This window comes from Festucalex cinctus, chromosome 1 (genome assembly GCF_051991245.1).
Source record: "Festucalex cinctus isolate MCC-2025b chromosome 1, RoL_Fcin_1.0, whole genome shotgun sequence".
NCBI classification, from domain to species: Eukaryota; Metazoa; Chordata; class Actinopteri; order Syngnathiformes; family Syngnathidae; genus Festucalex; species Festucalex cinctus.
The window spans coordinates 13,943,331-13,967,367 of NC_135411.1; the positions used below are offsets into that span (position 1 = coordinate 13,943,331).

The following is a 24,037-nucleotide window of genomic DNA, read 5'->3' on the forward strand; positions in this document are numbered from 1 at the left end:
AGAGTTACAAATAAACTATTTACGACTAAAATAACAAAATTTCCCTTGATGAATAAAGATAATTATATTTTAGAAGGAAAAATAGTTTATTCCACTTTCTGCTCTGTCAAGATCCGTGTTATGAAGATATCACATTAATGACTGTGAAAAACGCGACACAAATAAAGCTCACTTACTTACTCACTTACTGACCCTCAAGTAACTGTTTTGAAAATGGTCAGTTTACTAGAGTTTGCGCTTGGTTTGGTTCTGATTGTGGGGATAGGATGCGGCTGCTGTTCAGCACATGCAGGGCTGGCTCAAGCCTAGTGGGATTTAGGGTTAACAGCCACCCCAGAATCTTAAAAAATTATCACCTATAACAGAAAGCTGTTATACATATATTAAGTTAACTAGAAAATACAATATATAATTGCTTTACTTGATTATTTTTGGTGTGCTTAAAAAATTAAAGTTGAACATTTTTAAAGTGGCCCCTTGCATCCTTTTATTTCTCTGTATGCGGCCCTCAACTCAAAAGGTTTGGACACGTCTGACCTACACAATGTACCCGACATCATGGAGGAAATATAAAAACGGAAACAATTAGGGGATGGTAATTGAATGACACTGGTACTATATGAGAAGGCAAAACCAAGCAGAACGTAAAGCGCCTCGCCATTTATACGTCTCACTTAAGCCCATAAAACTTTGAAATTGAACCCATGGCTGTGGAAGGAAAGGGATTGTGAGCGGCAGGTTTGGAAATCAGAAGGAAGGCCGTTGAAGCTCGGAGAAAGCGGCGGTGGGAGAGGATGACGAAACTCTTTCCTTCTCTATGACAATTTTACCCTCTGAATGGCATCAGCTCAGCGCAGCAGATCAGTAAAGAGTGATGTGGAGTCAAAGGAGGAGAGGACAAGAAAAGCAAAGTGAGAAGGATGAGGGAAGATACTCGGGAGGGAATGACGGTAAAGATTGGGGGGGGTGGGGGGGGGCAAGCATCAAGGTAGGGCAGAGCAACTCCCAGCAGACTCTGTCCAAGCAGCACAGAAGAGACGCACCTGAGTTATGCGTCTCTGCTCCACGTCACCGGCTAGATTTATGTTCCAGCGGGGATAAAGCGGCTCGACGGCTCTGTTGAAAAGACGGCCATAAATCTGATCTGGTTTCAATTGCTTTCCCTCCCTGTATTCTTCTTCTCGTCACGGCGTACAGAAAATCCTCTCTCTTTTTTTTTCTAAGTCTCCCTTTTGCATTCATTGGGTCTGGTCTCCTGCATGTGGAAGTCTTTGTCTCATGTAAACATTATTCTGCTGAGCTTGTCGAGCTGCCGAAGGCGGTGGCGACACGCAGGACAATGCAGCCTTGACGTCTTCCTCTTCAAAGGGAACATGATTTGATTTTACAACAACACATCTTCGGAAAACTGTATTTATTCATCGACATACGTGGGGTGAACGCCATACAGTCAGTTCACAATAGGCTGAATAATGTGGCCTTCACACCAGGCTATGAATCTATACAACATGTCTGAGACGCACAAACGTGTATCGTCACTTTCTCAAAATAATGGCCCAAGCCAAATTTTAACAAAAAAATATATTTTTTTTGCCTTAAATGTGTCCTCATGTCATTTGCAACCTCTGCTAAAATCGGCTACATCCTTAGTTAAAGGGAAAATAAACCCAAAACATTTTTAGTGACAATAATAATTATGTTCTATGCAATCCCACTAGTCTAAATATGGCATTTTGGTTAAAATTGCATTAGTGGAGTATGGAGTTAAGCAGCAAAATCCAGCCGTTTTTAATCAATATCAGAAGCTCCCCTGTTTTCTGAAGCTGAGCTGTGTTTGGTTTTTACGTGAGCAACTGTGATGTCATCTTCAGTTGACAGCAAGTGGCAAAATGGCTGCCCCCTGAGATGGATTAAAAAGGACTGGATTTTGCTGCATAATATTTAGTGTTGTTCCGATACCGATACTGGTATCGGCAGAGGCGCCGATACTGCATTAAAGCAGTGGTATCGGTATCGGTGACTACTCACAAGTTACATGCCGATACCATTAATTCCAACGCTAATATAGGATTTTGGACGCAGCATCTTGTGTCTTGCTGGTGCACGACATTCACTGGTATGGGACATGTTCACGGCATGCCAATCTAAGATATCCTATTGGCCCTTGAAATCTCTGAACCAATGGCAGGGCAGCTTTTTCATGTTGACGAAAAAAAAAAAAAAAAAAACTTAAGTATCGGTATGGTATCGGTATCGGCCGATACTGCAAAACTGGGTATCAGTATCGGGAGCCAAAAAACGGTATCGGAACAACACTAATAATATTCCACAAATGTACTATTAAATAGAATGTCATGTTTAGACTAGTGAGGTCGGATCTAACATATTATTCATCCTTTCTCGCGACTGCTTATTCCTCACAAGAGTCGTGGGGGTGCTGGAGCCTATCCCCGCTGGCTTCGGTACACCCTGAACTGGTTGCCGCCGCCCAATCGCAGATACAACATATTATTGTCAAGAAATGTTTAAAGTTGACTTCCCCTTCAAACAGATCATTCAATTCTAGCCCTGAAATGAAATCATTAAGAAATAAGAAAATCAGTTAATTTGTTCAGTTTTCCGTGATTTCTGGGGGGAAAAAAATAATAATAATGATACTTTGGCCTTTAAATATGAAAATTGGATGGGTGGTCTCTGCAGAAAATGAGGGCTAAACCCATCTAGTTATCCAGCTGGCTATCAGCCATATTGAGGTCTTTTATAAACAAAGAAAATAATGACTGTGTTTGGCTTGGCGAATGCAGACAGCCCCGCAATCTTACTCCAGAGACCCAATTAACACAATGTCCCCGCTTTTCAGGGGTGCAGCAGTAAGTACTGCATGTGCGTATTCATGTGCGCGTGTGTCAGAAAGAGAAGAGAAAGATTTGACAGTAGCTTTCAAGAGAGGATGTGATTGAATGTAATGCCCTGACCATGACTACCATCCAAGCAGCGCAAACAGTCTCAATGTTTTTTATTTGCATCACTGGTCAACGAGCTAATCAGGGGACACTTTAACCCCTAGTTAACTTTGTTTTTTATTGTGATAAAGGGGAAGGCAAGTAGAAAATTGATGTACTTGATTCGTTTGTGGAATATGAGCCAAGCAGTCAAATCCATCCAATTTTATCCATCTCAGTGGGCAGCCATTTTGCCACCTGCCATCGACAGTTTACCGTATATTTTCATGCAGGGAGATAGTGGCATACTGTCACTTACATTGCGTTACGATGTTATGTCAAATATTGATGAATGAAGAAAGCTATCTAGTTTTATACTAGAGTAAATTGTGTTTTTAACCATTCACGGTCTGTGTTTTCATAAGGGTCACCATTGTAGAGTGACATAACATTCAATTCCTTGAAAACATGATCACTACCTAAATACAGTTCAGTTTAACTGTTTAGTACAAGACATCTGCATTTAATCTTAATAATTGTTTGTTTCTTAACTTTTAATTCTGTAGCTTTGAATAAACAAACAAACAGTTTCTACACAGTTTATATTAGGGGTGTTAAAAAAAAATCGATTCGGCAATATATCGCGATACTACATCACGCAATTCTCGAATCGATTCAATAGGCGGCTGAATCGATTTTTAAACTTCCATTTTTAATGGAAAAATATTCCACAAAACGTCTTACTTCGCGTTAGGGTTCACACCTTAAGCATGGAAGAATGTTATATGAACGGAACATTAAGCCTTAATATTTTTTTTACTGCTGTTCTAACATGAAACAGATTGCAACCTGTATAAGACTGACGTTTCAGATAAATAAATAATACATTTTCATACAAATCTTACACTCTACAAGTTTACTGATTAGTATTTTCTAAATTTGAATGAAAAAAAATCGCAACAATCGACTTATAAATTCGTATCGGGATTAATCGGTATCGAATCGAATCGTGACCTGTGAATCGTGATACGAATCGAATCGTCAGGTACTAGGAATTTCACACCCCTAGTTTATATAAGGTTCACTGGGAGCCCACCCTTGACTGCTCTCCAGGCAATCACACAATAATACATACAGAGACAGACAACCATTTCATACCATCACTGAGGGCGACCTGAACACACACTTCCTGCACCAAGAGGCAAGTGTACCACTCCATCATTAGTGACGTCTAAGCTTAAAAAAATATTAAGCGCACTTTTTAGGAATACCATTTCTGTCTCATTTTTTGATGAACACAGTCCTTGTCAAGATGCTGATACTTGAAGAGGTTTTAAAAAAAAAAAAAAAAAAAAAAAAGTTAGTCACTGAGTCAATGCACTACGGGGGTTGTGTGGTTGCCAAGGAAGGCGGTTTTCCGGCCGATCTGTTCCTTTCCGGCAAATACTAATTGAACACCTGTCCCGTTAATTGTGACGTCCGCTCCAGTAAAGCACCACACAGCAATTCTCAAGGGAGAAAACACACACGCACGCCCAAACGAGATCATTCAAAACAGCAATGACAAGGTAAGTATTTCAAGTTGAACTTTGAGAAGCGTTTAAAAACAAAAACATTTAAAATAAAAAGTCAAGTTTACAATTTTATTCTCGCACTTCCTACCTTTTCCACCGAGAGCACAGCAGAGACCGCATACGAGCCAAAAGAGCGAAATAGAGACGGCGAGTTTGGCCATGGTCGTCAATTGGGACGGCTGATACCTCCTCGTCTTCGCCTCCTTACTCAGCCGGCGTGTGGTGTGTGCAACTGTGGGTGCTCCTCCCCTGGCCGCTCTGTCTCATCTTGGGCGTGTAGAGTGACGTTCACTGACAGCTTCGAGAGAGAGAGAGAAAGCAACCAATAGTCTTCGTTAAATCTCATTTCCTTTAACTCGGTTTCAAAATAAAACGATTGGACGAATATTATTGTAATTTTAGCAAACGAAAAACGTAACGGCCACCGGAGTGTGAATGTGTGTGTGAGTGCATGAATATTAAGCGTCCAAAAGCGTTATATAAATCTGATGTGTTGTTGTTGTTGTTGTTACCATTATAATCCATCAATTGTTGTTGTTACCATTATAATCCATCATAATGACTAAGACTTAATTATGTAAAACCGCATTCGGCTTCTCCTGCATGGCCTACACAACAGGCACCAAAACTCAACAAAAAATTGTTACCATAAAGTATTTCAATAATATGATATTAAATTAAACTATTTTTCGCTTAAATATAACTTCTTTTTTTTAAACGTTTCCCCTGTTGTTGAGGTCTTTTTTTTAAATTGAAATTGTCAATGCAAGTAAGTGTCTGTAATAATATTTCAGTATTTCAATGTTTAAATCCATCTAGAAACAAAATCTCTATTTAATGTTATGTGTAAGTGATTCTTTACTGTGCTGCAAAAAAAATAAATATTAGTGTACCAAGAGAGATCAAGTGTGCTGTGGGAAATTATCCAATTCCACAATTCCAAGTAATGTATCTTAGTTCATCTACCCATGCTAGCGATGAATAATGAGAGGCAAAAAAACAATTAAATGCTTTTCAGGCATGTCAAGTCTTTGGCCCGAATATAAGAAACACTGGAAGAATTGTATTGTTGGCATGTATATTTAACTAGACCAACATCTAATTTCACTCATTTACCTGACACATAAGTCGGGCAAGAAGACTATAGGGCCTAGAATATTCTCAAAATATTGTGTTCAAGTCAAGTTTTTAAGGGGCAATACATGGTCATATTATTGTCCAGGAAAGAGTCCAAGAACCTTTTTTTTTTTTTTTAATAACCTGCGTATTTTCTGGTAGTAATTACTGTATATACAAAAAATAAGCCCCACTGTTAACACTCGGGCTAATCTTAATGTAAAATGGATCATTCACAGACACATTTTAAAAAACAGGCAGATAATTAAAAAAAAAATTTAAAAAATGTACTTGGTTGTGTAATTTTACAATGCGGGTGGCAGTCACTCCAGAGACTCACCTATAGGCTACATTGAGCATATGTACACACGCAATCTAAAGTCAGTTTTCACTATGTCCCCTTTAATGTTCCGCACTCTTATATGAATTAAGATAGACTTGGGTAATGGAAATTTATCACAGTGAGAAACATTAGCTGCCATTTGATATATTGCAGCTGCATCTTCCTAAAAAGAATCAGAACGGCACAGCTTTCTCTGTCAGAAAAGTCTTTCAGCTTTCACGCCATATGTTCTCCAATCATTCTTCCCTTTTCCTCTGCTCTTGGGTGTGGGTGTGTGCGTTTTGGGATTAGAGCGAGAGGCAGCCCTCAAGTGAGTTAGAGGATAACAACCACACAAACACACAAGCAGAAACACAAAGTTACATCTGCACGCTGTCACATGTTCCTTTGTTATTGTTTCCATGAAAGGGGTCAGCTGATTTAAAGCAGTCAAGGAGAGAATTATAATGAAGTGTTCTTTACCTCCTTAGCTTCTTCTTATCGCTAATCATTCCAAAGGGAGATAAGAGGTGGGATTTATTGGAGATTTGATGACATATATTTTAAATGGCATGTTTTTAAAAATCCTAAACTCAGTCGTGTGCTCTTTGTTTTGTTTTAACCAGTACCAGTTTCAACCCTTAATATTAATAACCTTTATAACGATAAAAGGTTAACTCCCCTTTTTTTTTTTTTTTTTTAAACTCTATGACCTTATTGCCAAGTAGCTTTTTGACATCTGAATTATGCACAGACTACACAAAAAATGGATGGGTGAGTTATGATGTTTTCTATTAATTATATATTGAATGAAGTGAAATGTTTATATTTCTAAATGTAATTATTTCCCCTATAAAATAAGTCTTACAGTCTTTATTTTTGCTGCAATTCAAATAGTGTTCTGTATTTATGTATCTACCATGGACAGCGCCGTCATGACTCTCCGTCCACCAGGTGTCGCCCATAAACCGTTGTCGTTCCTTTTTTAAACCGGAACAATAAACCCTTGTTTGTTACACCTACGGAACTAAAACATTGTGACACATAAAAAAGTACACCGCCTCTCAGTGTAACACATTCTCTTAACACTGCTGTTTTTAGTCTTTCGATACGTAGTGGTTTCGTTAAGGTTCTGATTTTTCTTTTTTTTTTGTCTTTTTTTTTTTGTGTCTGTTACATCCGGGTTCTCCGTTCTACGCAAAACCAAGATGGACGTGACCATGGAGGTGTTTGTTGTGGGTGCTACTACCTAATGGGCGTCCTCAAAATAAAAATGAGGCTTTACAGAGTAATAGTTTTAGAAAGGAAAAACTACAGTCAAGGTACGTTTTACCTTATGTCAGAAAGACTGGGGGGAACAAAGTTTGTTTCCGTTTCACGTACGTCTTCTTTTGATGTAACACACTAGTTCATTTCCTTACTTCCGGCAGCACCATTTCAGTGTGCGTTACTGACGATAAGTAAGTATTATAGTTGTGAGAAATAACATCCATATGTGCTATATATGCAGTTAAATGTGTGCTATTTATGTTTATAGTTCATGTAACTTCTGTGTTTAATTGGCTCGTTTACATTGTACGGTGCTCAATTGCCTCGTTAACTCCGCGGAGCTTCGATGCTAAAAATAGAACGTGCCGCTCACGGCCTACACGGAAGCTAGTATTAGCTCTTACCCATCCTACATTGTTTGTAATGTAGCTCTTTTCGTTTCCCATTTGGGCTTGTATTTTAATTCCTGCATCTTATTCTTTCTGTTTCAGACCACACACACATACACCCACATACATACATGTAAATACAATTTGTATTGGACAAATAATATTCCACCTGCTGCCATTAAAGCATTCAAGACATTCCAGACTCCTGATTCTCTGACCGGAATCAATGGTCCATTCTGCCCGCTTCAAATCAGCGTAATTCTTATAATTAATGTGGACAACACTACATTAAATTTGGTCCTTCGAGCCCGGATTTGAAGCAACACTAAAGCCCAATGGACCCCGCAGCAGCGACGGAGAACACATCCAGCAGGCCCCGCAGAGATACTCGTCTTCCCCCTCATCTAATGGACTATGAAGTTGGCTTTTCAGCACACGGCTCACAACCTCCAATCACTTCATCCAGCTCCAGCAGCAGACTCAGAAGTACTTCGAGGAGATCCCACAGCTCTATAACCAACTCCAGTTCACACTCAGGAGGGAGACACACAACTTACTCCGTTGGCCGCTACCCACAAGATGGACTTTCTCCCATCCAATCTGCAATTCTGGAAGAGAATGCTAAACAACTTCAACTTGCTAATCTTCAGAGACAACTAGAAGAGGATGCAGAAGCTGAGCGTGAACTCCAGCGATTACAAGCTCAAGCCAAAGCTGCTCAACAAGCACAAGAGGAAGCCATCCAAGCTAGGGAGGCTGTTAGCAAACGCCTGGACCAAAACCGCAGACTACAGCAATTACAGGCGGATGTGGAACTAGCTAAACTGGTCACCTCAATGCTCAGCACTAACAGCAGTACATCGAGCACATATCAGCCACGTCCACCAGCTACACCTGCTCCAGGCAGCTTTGCTCTTCCTCACTCCAACTCACGTCCACCTCGTATCAATCCAATCGAAGCAGCTACTGCAACTCAACCGTTGCCTACGCCGACAGCAGCGCTGATGAGTGTCGACGCGGCTGTTCCAAAACGCAATTTACCACAAATCAATATGACTCAAGTTTCGTCATCCCAGCAGACAAGTACGCCGCAAACAACGCAAACTCAAGTAGTGCCCCACTACGACCAGCTTCCAGCCTCACATCGCTCTTCCTACCACAACAACACAGCGCAGCCGCCACTGCCAAAGGCAACACAAGGATGGGAGCAGCCTCGTGCATCTTCCTTTCCTGTCCAGGCTCCTACACCAGCACCTGCCCCCTATCCTGGTCTACAGCCACAGCTCGGAGCAGATTTGCTGATCGCCTCTGCCTTTGGCATTCCAAAGCCCACGCTACCAGTGTTCGAGAGCGGGCGTGAGAGTGACTTCGCTCTACTGAAGATGGCGCTGGACAGTCTCCTCAATAACCACAGTCATCTGAGTGAGCACTATAAATATCAAGTATTACTGAGCCATCTGAAGCTACCTAGTGCTCTCCAACTTGCCAAGGCGTACATGCACCACGTAAGCCCGTATACAGAAGCCCTCAATGCACTACAAGAAAAATATGGTCAACCGAGGCAGCTCATCCAGTCAGAGCTTGGTGCTATCCTGAACTCTCCTGCACTCAAGATAAGTGATGCTAACAGTTTTGACTCATTTGCTCTGTCCGTCCAGTCACTCGTGGGCATGCTAAGGACACTAGAAGGCTACAATGGCATTGAGCTCATGTGTGGATCACACGTCGACCGGCTGTTGAGTAAATTGCCTCCTCCTTACCGTGACAGCTTCGTAGAGTATTGCCTCAACCGAGGGATCCTACAGTCAGGCTCCGACCGAACCTACACGCTTCCTGATCTTGCTACCTGGCTCCAAGTCAAATCACAAGCCAAACGCATCTCCAGCCGTGCCGCAGCATTGTACCAGTCCGAGCCGAGCAAGCCAGCTAAAACTAAAAGGAACTTTAGCTCAACCATCGATAAGGAGCGGTCCACACCTGTGCTTCTCACGGCGAAGGAAGAGTGCCCTCATCCCAAGCCTGCTAAGCCTAAGCCACAGCCTTACTGTCCTCACTGTGACAACAAAGAACATTACCTGAACTCTTGTGAGAATTTCAAGAAGCTCACCCCCAGTCAGATTACCCAGTGGATCAAGGATGGAAACCGCTGCTGGAAATGCGGTCGCAGCCACCCCGTAGAGAACTGCAACCTCAAACGTCCTTGCAAGGTCTGCCAAGAACAGCATCTCACTGTCCTGCATGATTCTATCCACGAGACTTCCAATGCAGTCCTGGTGGTGAACCCAGCTTCCACGAAGGTCTACCTCGACCGACCCAACCGTGCACAGAGAGTGATGCTGAAGGTGGTGAAGATCCTCATTCATCATGCCAAGCAGACAATGGAAGCGTACGCAATTCTAGATGACGGCTCGGAACGTACGATCATCTTGTCACAAGCTCTCCAGTCCCTCAAGCTACCAGGAGTGCCGGAGACCCTTCCCATTCAGACAATACACCAGAATGTGAGACAGCTACAGGGCTTTACCGTCTCCTTTGAAGTGTCTCCTCTCTCCAAACCTAATGAGAGGTACCTCATCTCCAATGCCTTCTCTGCTGACGGATTGTGCTTTGCTGAGCACCACTACCCCATTGCTGCTCTACAGCAGGCACACAAGCACTTGCGGGGCATTCCACTGCAGGCTGTCAATCACGTGCATCCACTTATCCTCATTGGCTCCGACATGTGTCACCTCATCACTCCAGTGCAGCCGACCGTCCATGGGCCTCCAGATGGTCCAGTTGCAGTCTGCACACGCCTTGGCTGGTGCCTTCAAGGTCCCATGACTCCAGTACAGAGTCGTCACGGCGCATCTCGATGTCTGCATATCTCTACGGCTTCAATGAACACAGAGCTACTGCAGCATGTGCAACGCCTCTGGCAGCTGGACACTTTACCCTACTGCGAGAAAGCAGTTACGAGATCTAAGCTTGACCAACAAGCACTCAGTCTTCTCCAAGCCTCTACAGTCCGGGTAGACACAGGGGGAGCTTCACGCTATGCCACGCCACTCCTCCGCCGCTCTCCTCCTGTTCCACTACATGCTCCAAGGGAAGCAGCACTACCAAGCCTTCGTAGCACGGAACGTAGACTTGCCAAGGACCCATCAAAGGCCGCCACCTACTGTGCCGAAATCCAGAAACTGGAAGTAGCAGGCTACGTGGCAAAGATCACACCTGAAGAAGCACACAAGTCCACAGAGTCCTGGTATGTCCCGCACCACCTTGTTCATCATAATGGCAAGGACCGTATTGTCTTTAACTGCTCCTTTCAATACAAAGGGCAATCCCTAAACGAACAACTGCTCCCAGGCCCTACATTAGGTCCTACTTTGCTGGGGGTGCTCCTGAGGTTTCGCCAGCACAGCGTAGCCATCAGCGGCGACATCCGCAGTATGTTCCACCAGGTGCTTTTGCTTGCTGCTGACAAGCCCATCATGCGTTTCTTGTGGAGAAACATGCAGAGAGACGCAGAACCTGAGATTTACGAGTGGCAAGTCCTGCCTTTCGGGACCACATGCAGTCCGTGCTGTGCAACATACGCTCTGCAGCGACATGTGGAGGACTCCCAAGTCAGCCAACCAGAACTTGCAGAGGTTGTGACCCAAGCGTTCTATGTTGACAACTGTCTCTACAGCACACCTGATCCTGCACATGCCAAAGCCGTTGTGGACGGACTACGCAACCTCCTTGCCAAAGGTGGCTTCGAGATTAGACAGTGGGCGAGCAATCTGCCTTCAGTCATCGAACACTTGCCCTCTGATGCAAGATCAGTCAGTAGTGAGCTGTGGTTGTCCCGTGATAGTGCCAACCTGGATGAGCACACGCTGGGACTGCAGTGGAACTGTCTCGACGACACCATGGGCTACCGACATCGCTCACCCGAGCCTCTTCAGCCCACAATGAGAAACCTGTACAAAACTCTGGCAAGCCAATACGATCCATTAGGCTTCATAATACCCTTTACAACTACAGCCAAGGTTCTTATCCAAGATCTTTGGAAGCAAGATCTGAGCTGGGACGACCCCATCGAACATCACCAGCTTAAAGAGCAGTGGATGACATGGGTTGACCAGCTGCCCAATCTTCCTCAGGTGCAGTTGCCCAGAGCCTACACACCACCAAGTGCCGATACTTCCACAGTGACTAGGCAGCTCCACGTCTTCTGCGATGCCTCAGAGAGGGCGTACGGCTCTGCCGCTTACCTGCGAACAACTGACGACCAAGGTAAAGTCCATGTCGCCTTCGTCCTAGCCCGCTCCAGGGTCGCTCCCAAGAAGTGCCTTTCGATGCCTCGTCTTGAGCTCAGTGCGGCATTAACCGGAGCGCAACTCGTCAAGCTGCTTGAGACCGAACTCACCATCCCTATCCACCGAGTGGTCTGCTGGTCCGATTCCACCACCGTACTTCACTGGCTGCAGTCCGAATCGTGTCGCTATAAAGTTTTTGTTGGAACGCGGGTAGCAGAAATCCAGACACTGACCGACTCGACAAACTGGAGGTATGTGGATTCACCCCGTAATCCTGCCGATCACATCACTAGAGGCCTCACCTTGAAGGAGCTGTTGGGCCATCGCCAGTGGAGATTTGGGCCCAAATTTCTGTCCGGACCTCCAGACCAGTGGCCAACCATGCCCAATACATCTGCCGAACCAGATCACAGCGAGCTCAAGAAGAGTAGCTTCATCGGAGCGGTCTCAGAGATACCTAGCCTCCAGCTCCCTGACCCCAGCCAGTTCCCAACGTGGACGGAACTGGTTAAAGCTACTGTGCGCTCCCGTCATGGGGCGGCCGACGCTGGGTCTCAAATCGAAGCCACAGACTTCACCAGCGCTGAGAGAGCCTTGTTTGTCCAAGCTCAAGCAGAATCCTTTCCAGCAGAGGTTCAGGCTCTTAAGGCGCTCCGTCCATTCCCTTCAGGAAGCAGGCTTGGTTCTCTCGCTCCAGAGTACGAGCCAGAAACCGGTCTCGTCCGTGTCGGTGGCAGGCTTCGACGAGCTACCGATCTTGATGTTGAATCGGTCCATCCTATCGTTCTGGATCCCAAGCACTCTCTCACAAAGTTGCTCATTAAAGACTGTGATGAAAGACTCCACCATCCAGGTACAGAACGCGTCCTCGCCGAGCTGCGGCGCCAATTCTGGATCCTAAGAGGGCGTGAGGCAATCCGCAAGCACCAGTACAGCTGCCGAGAGTGTCAGTTCTGGCGGGCTAAACCCCAAAGTCCAAGAATGGCAGATCTCCCGCCTGCCAGACTGAGGCTCTACAAACCTCCCTTCTACTCAGTTGGAGTGGACTGTTTTGGCCCATTCCTTGTGAAGATCGGTCGTCGCCGAGAAAAGAGATGGGGCATTCTATTTAAATGCATGACTACCAGGTGCCTCCACTTAGACCTCCTCGAGAGCTTAGACTCTGACGCCTTCCTGCTCTGCCTTCGCCGCTTCGTGGCTCGTCGAGGGAGGCCATTTGAGGTTCTATGCGATAATGGCACTAACTTCACCGGTGGTAGCCGCGAACTCCAAGAGGCTTTCCAGGCAATGAGCCCTCAACTCCAAGCACAACTAGCAGAGCAGAAGATACAGTTCCGGTTCAATCCACCAGCCGCTCCGCACTTCGGGGGAACATGGGAGAGGGAGGTGAGATCAATCAAAGCCTCCCTGAGAGTTGTATTGAAGGAGCAAGTCATTCCGGAACCCGTTCTACGAACCCTGCTCATCGAAGTAGAAGGCATACTGAACGCCAAGCCACTTGGCTATGTATCGACGGACATCGCCGATCCTGACCCAATAACGCCGAACATGCTACTCATGGGACGCAGAGATTCGTCACTTCCACAAGCCATCTACGACAGCGAAGACCTTCTGGGGCGACGTCGGTGGAGGCATAGCCAGGTGCTTGCTGACAACTTCTGGTCATCTTTCGTCCGCCAGTACCTGCCAGGTCTACAAGATCGTCCAAAGTGGCAGTCAGACTCCAAGGAGCTCACTGTTGGTCAGGTGGTCCTCGTCGTTGATCCTCGATTTCCGAGAGCATCCTGGCCAGTGGGCACCATAACAGAGACCTTCCCTGCTCCAGATGGTAGAGTACGTACAGCTGCTGTTAAGGTAAGGGAGAAGATCTATACCCGTCCGGTCATCCGCTTGATTCCTCTTCCTCGGCTGAGCGAAGAAGATAACGGCGATCGCAGCAGTCTTCCTGAGGATGGACAATTATCCTGACAGACAATTGGGGGCGGCTGTGTCAGAAAGACTGGGGGGAACAAAGTTTGTTTCCGTTTCACGTACGTCTTCTTTTGATGTAACACACTAGTTCATTTCCTTACTTCCGGCAGCACCATTTCAGTGTGCGTTACTGACGATAAGTAAGTATTATAGTTGTGAGAAATAACATCCATATGTGCTATATATGCAGTTAAATGTGTGCTATTTATGTTTATAGTTCATGTAACTTCTGTGTTTAATTGGCTCGTTTACATTGTACGGTGCTCAATTGCCTCGTTAACTCCGCGGAGCTTCGATGCTAAAAATAGAACGTGCCGCTCACGGCCTACACGGAAGCTAGTATTAGCTCTTACCCATCCTACATTGTTTGTAATGTAGCTCTTTTCGTTTCCCATTTGGGCTTGTATTTTAATTCCTGCATCTTATTCTTTCTGTTTCAGACCACACACACATACACCCACATACATACATGTAAATACAATTTGTATTGGACAAATAATATTCCACCTGCTGCCATTAAAGCATTCAAGACATTCCAGACTCCTGATTCTCTGACCGGAATCAATGGTCCATTCTGCCCGCTTCAAATCAGCGTAATTCTTATAATTAATGTGGACAACACTACACCTTATTTGAATGTATTTTCACCGACACGGTGTGTTGACTGTCCTGTTAGTGAAGAAGTGCTTGTTTAAAAAAAATAAAATAAAAATCTCTCACTTAGCTGACTTTATTTTAACGTTAAGAATATTTCTGCACGGCTAATAAGAAGGTAGAATAGCCCATTGCAAAAATGAGACGTGAGCACTCGAAACAATCACGATAAACTAATGATGAATGAGTGAGAAATGAGATTAAAACAGTAATAATCAAGTCGAAGCCAAGTTTATGTTTTTATGAGACGTTTGGGGTACCTGGAAATCTGAGAGTCCCAGGCAGTTGCCTGTATTTGCCTCATGGTAAGGTTGGCCCCTAAGTAATGTATTTAATGGATCTGTAATGCAACTCTGAGGTTTTAGACATGGCCATGTGTTCATGATGATATCATAGACATAAAAGCAGCATTTTTGTTTGACATGTCTACACTCCCACAAATGTCCAAAACCAGAAATCAGTGACCTGGCTTCAAATTGTCTATCAGTCTGTCACTTTTTGTAGACATTGGGCAGAGTCTGTAATGTTATTTTCTCTCATTTTCAGGTCCTTTTGCCATTTTGAGAAGGTCTTTAACCAAAATGCCCATCCAGCGTGTGCCGCTAGTCTTGTTAGCCTGCGGATCCTTCAATCCTATCACCAACCAGCACATGAGACTGTTTGAGCTTGCCAGAGACCACATGTACAACACAGGTTAGATTTCATCCGGGGAAATGTGACTTGCCAAGTGGTTGCGTTTTGTCTTTGCTGCTTATGTGTATTACTAACATTGGGTAGACACCTCCATATACAAATCAAATTTTATGCAATAAATTGATAGTATCATCGATACGGTTCTCACTTTTAAACAGGTTGTAGCCCTTAAATTACCATTTAGGTGATAATATTTTTTTTGATCAAATATGATTTAATTCCAATGACAGAAAGGCACATCACATGGCCCTGAAATAAATAGTAATGTAATTATATTGTGGTGGGTTGTGTGCTCAGTTTACATATTATTGTTAATATATATATATATATATATATATATATATATGTATATGTATATATATATATATATATATATATATATATATATATATATATATATATATATATATGTGTATATATATATATAATATTATTATATATTATTATTATTATTATATTATTATTACATATATATATATATGACTATTTTTTTAATCAATGTATATGACTGATGCGTTTAGTAATGGATCGATGGGGACAGGTTTCTAATAAGCCATCGGCTTCTACCTGTCAGCCCTTCTTTCGGATGTCAATGTTGCAAATGATGTGATGTGATCGACGTAACCTGTAATGTGTCCAAAAGGGAAAAAAAATGAATAAAACAAAAACAATATATATATATATATATATATATATATATATATATATATATATATATATGTATATATATATATATATATATATATATATATATGTATGTATGTATGTATGTATGTTATAATACTAATAATAGTTATTATTATTATTATTATTATTATTATTATTATTATTATTATACAACTCACTCTGTGTTAGGTAAGGAATCATACATTATACTCTAATTAAGGCCTTACATATATACAAGGTGTTTGTCCATTATTTAATTTTTTAATAGTGCATTTTTTTTTAAATGGAGGGGGGCAAAAAATAAATAAATTACATTTATTTCACTAATGGACCACTAGGTGATATCATGTTACCTGGCCAGAGTTAGTCAACTTTCAATCTGTAATGGTCGTCTTCATTGAACATACCATATTTATTATAACTGCAAATATTCTGACACATTATGTTATGATACATTATGTTCTGATACATTCTCTTATTTAACTTCTTGGCATATGTGTTCTACTAAAACTTAAATAACACATACAGTGATGCCTATGCTGTAAATATATTCCTTTATTTTTTATGTCGGCTGTCCTGACCTAGAAAAAGTGAATTCATATTCTCTCCCCCCCCCAGGCCAGTACCAAGTGGTGGGTGGCATCGTGTCTCCTGTGAGTGACAGCTACGGGAAGCAAGGCCTAGTGCTGGCAAAGCACAGGATTGCCATGGCAAAGATGGCGCTACAGAGCTCAAGCTGGGTCAAAGTCGACGAATGGGAGAGCCAGCAGTCTGATTGGACTGAAACGGTGGTCACCATGAGGTGAGGGTTAAAATTTGGAATTTTCTGACGAATGACAAGGACCTAAGTGCTGACAGATGTGGATTTCCGTCCGTCGGTGTAATCGTCAGTCACTGACGGACCCCATTTTGCTGATCAGTGATGATGGACTGACGAGCTGCCCACCTGTGTCTGTTGGTCTTAAAATAGTGGTGATGACGGAAGCATGGTTAAAATTAGAGTTGTGAAACGATTTAAACTTTTAATCAGATTAATCACCTTAGAATTTTGATTAATCACGATTAATCGCTTAATTAAAAAGGCTTTTTATTCAGAGCACCTGTTATGTATTAACATGCTTACATACTTTCGACATTTAATGTTGGTGTCTTCAACATTTTTTGACGCTCATCCTCTTTTTCTAATAAGTTAGTTACTTTCATAGTTTAACATGGGGAAGAAAAATGATCCCAATATTTTGACATGAACACATATTCTGAATGTCATACACATTTATTAAATGCTTTACTTTAATGCATGTAGATGTTTACTGCTCAAACACAACCTGTGCTACCTTTAAATTAGCCATCCGCTGTGATTAATTAACTAGTTAACGCTTTAGCTTTGACAGCTCTAAATATAATGAAGGACTGACGATTACAGTTTGGTTCGGTTAAAAAAAAAAAAAAAAAAAAAAGAGGACTGACGAGAATGAAAGGTTGCCCTGGGCGCTGACGAATGATGAGCCAGCAACAATTTTTAAAATGCTCACCTCCGTAGTTAATGTAGGGCCCTGATTTCATTTGTGGTGTTACCAAAAAGCAGTCCTGTATTTCTATTACACATTTAATTTGTAGTTAACACATAGAGGTAACATGACATTCATGCCTATATCCACTAGAGTATACAAATTGCTTCATGTCTTATTTCTTTGTTTCTTCTCTGTGTTCGCCTTATGTATAGTGCCCCCTAGTGTTCACACTGAGATACCACATTACTGAAATATCGTGTGTTACAGGCTACGTTTGCGTTTGCGAAAACCAAAAGCATTCGTATTGTGAGCAATATTTGGTTGGTATAGTGTCACTATATTGTCGTCATCATGACGCATGTAATTAATCTGAATACATGAAGCTGTGTGAACTTGCACTTTGTACACGGTATGTTCTGTCAAACTAGTTATGCCCCAATTTTCTGGAAATGCCGTGTGAAAGCTGTTATTGCTAATTTGGGCACTCTGTAAAATCCCCCCTTGGCTTACTTCAGCCACCTCCATTAAAAAAAAAAAATAATTTTTATAGTCCTTCCCGCTTTCTCAATATTTCACACAAATCCCCGTACGAGTGTTGCTCCTCCCCTTCACATTGTTGTTTCTGATCCCTGTTTGCGCAACGTGGGTGCTGATCATGATATAAAGTGGCCCGTTGTTTCCAGGCTCTGAGCGCCACACTTGGTTTCACTAACCAACACTTAGAATAGAACGGCTTTAAGAAGCTTAACAGAGGAACAACGAATGACGCCCCCTAAACCACACAATTATTTCTTTTGTCACACATACTGATTCAGCACCGCCTAATTAACCAACATCCATCATTTGAATAATAGATAAATTCTCAAATATGCCAGGAAAAAAAAAATAATAATAATATATTGGTTTATATTTCACATGACGTTAAATAACCTCCCAACTTTTTCATGACAGGTATCATTATGGTCGTATTCTAAACGAGTATGAACAGAGGATACATGACGACTCCAGTGGAAACAGCAGTCCCTCTCAAAGTAAGAACTTATTACCATAATAATAATAATAATTATAATAATAATGATGATGATGATGATAATGATGGTGATGATGACATTAAAAAAATATACATTAAAATTAAATAATACTATCTCTGCTCGTCATTAAAAACCATTAAGTCATTTAATTGATTTTGCTAAAATTAAGGCCTTAAATGGCATTAAAAACAATTAAATATTATGTCCAGAGGCATTCAAAATTACAATGTAATTGATAAAAAAAAAATTGTTGTTGATGCTTTATTTTACATATATCATGCAAAGGAGCCACTATAACACAATTTGACAATAATAAATGTGATAAAAAAATATATATATGTATTTGTGTGGACGGATGACCTGGAGTCTACGAGTTGATTCATGCTCCGAATGCAAATTGCTTTGAAATTGAAAAGAAAAATGTACCATTCCTTTGACCAACATCCAACATGAAACAGTAATGCCCCCCACTAACAGAAAATTACCTCAACACACATCTATGAATCAGTGTTTCACACTCCTTTCACTGTCTAGTCTGGCTTTTTAACTTCTAATAACTTGATTGAATTACTTACTATAAAATTACTGTATCGGTGAACTAAAAGATACAACCACTGTTTTTGGTAACCATAATTCTCCACTTTTATGTTAATTAACAAGAGTATGAAAAACCTGATTTTTTTTTTTTTATGTGCGTTTAGAACAGATATAACGTGTGATTAAATTTATGTTTGAAATCATAAGATTAATTCCAATAAAAATTTGTAATCGACTGACAGCCCTAATATATAAGCAGTACATGCAGATATGTGTGTCACATGCGTGCAGTATGAGGTAAAAACAAAAAAAAAAAGGATTAAATTATATTTTTCTAATACCTGCAGAAACCCTGTAATAAATTACCGGTAAAAAAAAAAAAAAAAAGAAGATGATCTGTATCTGTGTGGCCGGGTACCAAATGGCTACCGGGACTTGTAGTTGGGGACCGCTGTGCTAACACAAATGGTGTTTTGTCAATTGCTTGAATGTACCAAAAGGACATGGTTCTCTGGGAAATCTTTTCTTTTGCAAATGTTGCTCTTTTCCAAGCTTAGGGCCAGCGTGAAGGATTTGTATCTAGCACTGTTAGAACACGTGCTTAAGCAAAAGCCGACTGCTTAAGGATCATTTTAAGACTGTGTTCATGACCACGTCGCATTGGTTTGCATTGTTGCACAACTAGCATCTCACACATGCAATCTAGAGTTGTGTGGACATTTAACTGCAATGCCTGCTCCGCACTGTGATACGGCTGAAGGCAACTGAATTGGACAATCAATAGCCAAAAAATACAGTCAGCGACTCCCACCAGCACACTGGGCGATTGACCCTCACAACTATGTCAAATATCAGCAATAGATAAATAGCAACTGTTGTGGGTAATTTGCAGTATTTTCACACTACAGAGCCCCAGACATGACAGTGGGGAGAAATGTAAATTGCAATTGTTTATTGTTGGTTATTTGTAAAAACTGCTACTTAACAGCTTTCTGTTAAAGGTGATGAGACAAATTTGCTTAGAATTTTTGAGATTTTGGGGTGGCTTTGGCCCTTTATCCCACTAGACTAGATCTACCCCTACACTGAACAGCAGCTCAATCCCATGATTCCCATCTTAGCATTCAGAACCAAAACAAGAGCAAACTGTCAGCGTTATTTTTAAAATAGTTATTTCAGTATCATTAATGTTGATATATAGCAGAAAGTGGATTATTTTTTTTTTTCCTTCTAAAATGGAATTTTCTTTATTCAGAACATTATTTTTTTTTGGCATAAATAGTTTATTTGTATGTTTGCATATCTTGAAAAGCTCTACAATATATAATCCAATTTATTAGTAGTAGTGGCACATATCTTTTCGATACACTCCCTTCTTACTTAACAAGCCTGGTCAAATATCAATTTTAGTTTAACTCGCAGGCCGCTGAAAAATAGATGGTGAGCCATAAATGGTCCCCTGGCAGTAGTTTGGACACCCATGCTGTAGATATTATGTGTGCACCATAGGGGTTACTTGTGGCTACAACATTCCAAATTTGTGGCCACAAAGTATATATGATGTGTTAAATTCTCATTTGTGGCCATGAAGTAGGAATAAAGTGCACACAAAATCATAATTTATAGTTTTAATATCATTGCCACAAACAACTGGAGATGAGCAAATTGAGATTACCTTTGATAGGATGTCTACAAGAGGCTCTGAGTAATAGTGAATCCTGAAAAGAAAGACACGTTTGTGGGCTGCATATGAAGGATCCTTCAAATTATAGTCTTCTCGCCTTGGCCGTCAAATGCAGCCTCTGAAGGATGCAGCCCCAATTAATTTGGACACAGCTTTCCCCCTCACTTTCTGTACATCATTTTCCCTTCAGGCATTCCTCCTCAGCTCAAGCTTCTGTGTGGAGCCGATTTCCTGGAAACATTCAAGATTCCCAGCCTTTGGCGGGATGACCACATGGAGGAGGTGGTCGGGCGCTTCGGCTTGGTGTGTGTTAGTCGAGGGGGGTTGCAGCCCGAGCAGACGGTGCACGAATCCGACACCCTCTGGCGCCACAGACAAAACATTTTCCAGGTCAGTGATTCTCGAAGTGCGTAGTGGTAAATGAGCGCCCTCTCGTGGCATGCAAACAATCACTGAATTAAATGGTCAAACTGTCCATTATTAAAGGTGGAGTATGCCGTTTTCATGCTGCTAGCAATATTTGAATGTAGCCTCACTTCACTCCTCCCACCCTCCCCTTGCCACCCTGACCAAAGCCAGACCCTTCATGACATGCACTATATGTCCAATTTTCATTGTATACAAGCCGACATTAGCCACAGCTGCTATGTTGCTAACATGGCTTAGTCATGTTAAAGTTGCCAAACACGAAATGTTAAAAAATATGTGATGGGTGATTTACTTACCTGATTACCCCGTGACTTTTGGCGGTGTTGCAGCCGTCCACATTGGAAATCACGATTAAGCTGCTGTGTATCCCATGTGCAAGCATCTCGCAAACTGATTATGAGGTGCGTGGCAGTGCATGTGAAAATCAGTGACACTTATTCGGTCATGCCACCTGTCTCTGACTCTGATAGGTCCACTTTTGTTGCAGTGTTGACAAGTTTTAAAATAATAATTCAAATACAGTGAAAGGCCTGAGATTAGGCCAAGGAGGGATAATCTGTCAAAAGATTATTTAAATGAGGGATGGCCGAGTACCAATGCCAGGTATCAAGCCGATACCCAATACTAAAGACATTCAGTATTTGACTGACAGGTGCCCATTATGATGTACAACCATATATTTAGATTGATACTTTTTCTGGCCTCCGGATTATTAGTTTAATTTTTCTATGTATTTATTCAAATTCATTTTTTTGTGTGTTCTAAAATACATATTTTATAAATAAATGGCAAAACTATCAAAAAAAAATTGATATGTTCATGCAACGTTAAGGAAAAGTGCTATATTGGGACTTATTGGTATTTTGGTAAAAAAGTATCTTTTTATTTTATTTATCAAAACTACTAGTAGTATCAGTATTAGGCATCGGTATCAGTGCCTACTCAAGAGTTGAGTACTCGTACTAAAGTCGGTCTGGGGGAAAAAAGTGGTATCAAACATCCCTAATTTAAAAAACATTCTGCTGTCAGGTCTTACAGTTTTAACATACAGTATGACAAAAGTGTTTTGCAAAATTCACGTTTAAACCCACCTAGCAACTTAGCCGCACCTGACTGAAATGTCGCGCATTGTGCGGGTTTTCCAACAAATTGTACTGAAATCTGTTCCAGGTGAAAGAATGGGTGAGGAACGAGATCAGCGCAACAGAGGTCCGGCGCGCTCTCAGGCGAGGCTTGAGCGTCAAATACCTGATCCCAGACTCTGTAATAGAATACATTGAGCAGCACAAGCTGTACACCGAGGACAGCGAGAGGCGAAATGAGGGCATGGCTCTGAGGCCGCTGGCCAAACAAGCGCAGCAGCCCCTGGAGAGTCTGAACGACTGACACAGATCAATGCTTCCTTCAAGAAACGAGGGATTTAGTTCCACTAGCCGACGATGCACCAGCTCGACATACGTACTGAGGTACACACTGAACCGTCTGGCCTTCAACCCACTATGAAGATAGCACTTGAGCCCTTATTATAGTGTGGTCAGTCATTCTGCAGGGTTGAAGCTTTTATGCAGGCCCAGCAGCCAGCAGAGAATCTGGATGACTGACAAGAGTGAGCTCAACATAGACATCCTTGAAATATGAATTCAATCACAGATCAGTGCGTCTCTCCAGTCAGGGTCGGGGGAGGATTTAGTTTACTCTACTGCAGTGTGGTGGAGATTTGTACAACAACAATACTATTGATGTTGGACTTGAATGTGTTTTGCAGAAAACATCTTCCATCAGCCTTTGCTCTACTTCACTTCATGGACGTGTCGTGATTCCTTTGCGGATGGATATTTATTTCGCAAATGTTTTCTTATATGTATGCAGTTTCACAAGGCTGGGAGGAAAAAATATATATTTTTGAAACAATATTACTGCCTATTATTATGACTGCAATTTTTTTCCACCTCCAGGCTTAAAATATATATATGACAACTACTACTGAGTCTGACCACATTTCACACTTTTGTAATAAAATAGAGACAGGATTCTCGTATCTGGTTGAATATCACATGAGGACAAAACCCTAAAACATGTTAAAAATGACTCAGAAAAGACAAACGTCCCAAATGGGGGCTGATTGGAAGGTCAATGACCTCATGACGAACAAAAGATATTTCCCTTGAAATGCAGCCCGTTTTTTTACAGAATGAATTGCAACAATCATATGCACCCATATTCCAAAATTCTTTATGCGTCAGTACTCAGGCCTTATAAACGGTCTGTTTGATATTATAATTGTAAATAAATTGCTTTTAACTCGGTTGAATATATTTTACCAGATGTGTTAAACTTGATGAACTTAAACCCTAAACATTTCAGTTAAAAGATGTCAGTAGGCTACTACCATATAGCCAACTAGTATCATGAAGCTCACCACATTTTTATCTTCATCCCTAATAGCTTCTATTTCAAAATGTTTATAATAGACTTTAGTTTCCACAAAGCACTACTTTTGTTTAAATGAAGCTCCTCAGCTCACCTCAACATAGTTCAATGGCGGAAAAGCACTATTCTTGTTTAAATGAAACAATTCAACTCATTTCAACATTGCTCCTTGTGTGGTGCAGTCAGAACTGTGGACGGGTAGCGTGTCTGCTTAATAATTATGAGATTCAGGATTTAAATCTTGGCTTTATTGAAGACTAAATTGTTCACATATGTGATTGTGATTGGTTGGCTGTCGACCAGTCAAGGGTGTGCATCACCCCTCACTCAAAGTCAGCTGGGATAGGCTCCAGCTCACCCTTGACCGTAATATGGACGGGTGTTTTAGTTGCTTAGTTTCTGTGCGTCTGCCAGGTCTTGAAGTATTGCTGAGAGTTGCTAAACTCTAGGAGGTATTTCCTGCTGACTTCTGAAAGCCACCTTGCAACTGACACTTGCTGGCATTTATTTTTAAAAGAGCCTCTTTGTAAAAG

At 41.7% G+C, this 24,037-nt stretch overlaps 3 protein-coding genes across 5 annotated transcripts in view; 2 read left to right on the forward strand and 1 right to left on the reverse strand.

Moving 5' to 3' along the window:
- clstn2a (calsyntenin 2a) overlaps positions 1 to 4,793 on the reverse strand; it is a 173,142-nt gene extending 168,349 nt beyond the window's left edge. Inside the window, exon 1 of the mRNA XM_077518142.1 lies at positions 4,605 to 4,793. Coding sequence (XP_077374268.1) covers positions 4,605 to 4,677 — 73 coding nt within the window. The 5' untranslated portion in view covers positions 4,678 to 4,793. The remainder of the gene's footprint in view (positions 1 to 4,604) is intronic.
- Positions 4,494 to 22,987, forward strand: nmnat3 (nicotinamide nucleotide adenylyltransferase 3). 3 transcript variants are annotated; one of them, XM_077518147.1, is made up of 6 exons: positions 4,494 to 4,510; positions 15,070 to 15,216; positions 16,501 to 16,684; positions 18,345 to 18,424; positions 20,836 to 21,035; positions 22,245 to 22,987. In XM_077518147.1, exons 2-6 carry the CDS (start codon positions 15,105 to 15,107, stop codon positions 22,458 to 22,460), a joined length of 792 nt encoding a protein of 263 aa, XP_077374273.1. In that variant the 5' UTR covers positions 4,494 to 4,510; positions 15,070 to 15,104; the 3' UTR covers positions 22,461 to 22,987. The 3 variants fall into 3 exon arrangements, with proteins under 3 accessions (XP_077374273.1, XP_077374274.1, XP_077374272.1); XM_077518148.1 differs by lacking the exon at positions 4,494 to 4,510 and adding an exon at positions 4,622 to 4,750; XM_077518146.1 differs by lacking the exon at positions 4,494 to 4,510 and adding an exon at positions 7,001 to 7,276.
- Positions 7,298 to 15,061, forward strand: LOC144016825 (uncharacterized). The gene is made up of 3 exons (XM_077518141.1): positions 7,298 to 7,414; positions 7,715 to 14,009; positions 14,310 to 15,061. The coding sequence occupies exon 2, from the start codon at positions 7,948 to 7,950 to the stop codon at positions 13,864 to 13,866; it is 5,919 nt and encodes a 1,972-aa protein (XP_077374267.1). The 5' UTR covers positions 7,298 to 7,414; positions 7,715 to 7,947; the 3' UTR covers positions 13,867 to 14,009; positions 14,310 to 15,061.
- Positions 22,988 to 24,037: the final 1,050 nt, after the last annotated feature.

What these genes read in the sequence shown, in the direction of transcription:
- LOC144016825 (XM_077518141.1), top strand. Translation starts at nt 7,948, where the DNA reads ATGGACCCCGCAGCAGCGACGGAGAACACATCCAGCAGGCCCCGCAGA.
- nmnat3 (XM_077518146.1), top strand. Translation starts at nt 7,207, where the DNA reads ATGGGCGTCCTCAAAATAAAAATGAGGCTTTACAGAGTAATAGTTTTA. An exon ending in AAGGAAAAACTACAGTCAAG is followed by an intron (nt 7,277 to 15,069) that starts GTACGTTTTACC and finishes TCTCATTTTCAG; the next exon opens with GTCCTTTTGCCATTTTGAGA. An exon ending in ACAGACAAAACATTTTCCAG is followed by an intron (nt 21,036 to 22,244) that starts GTCAGTGATTCT and finishes AATCTGTTCCAG; the next exon opens with GTGAAAGAATGGGTGAGGAA.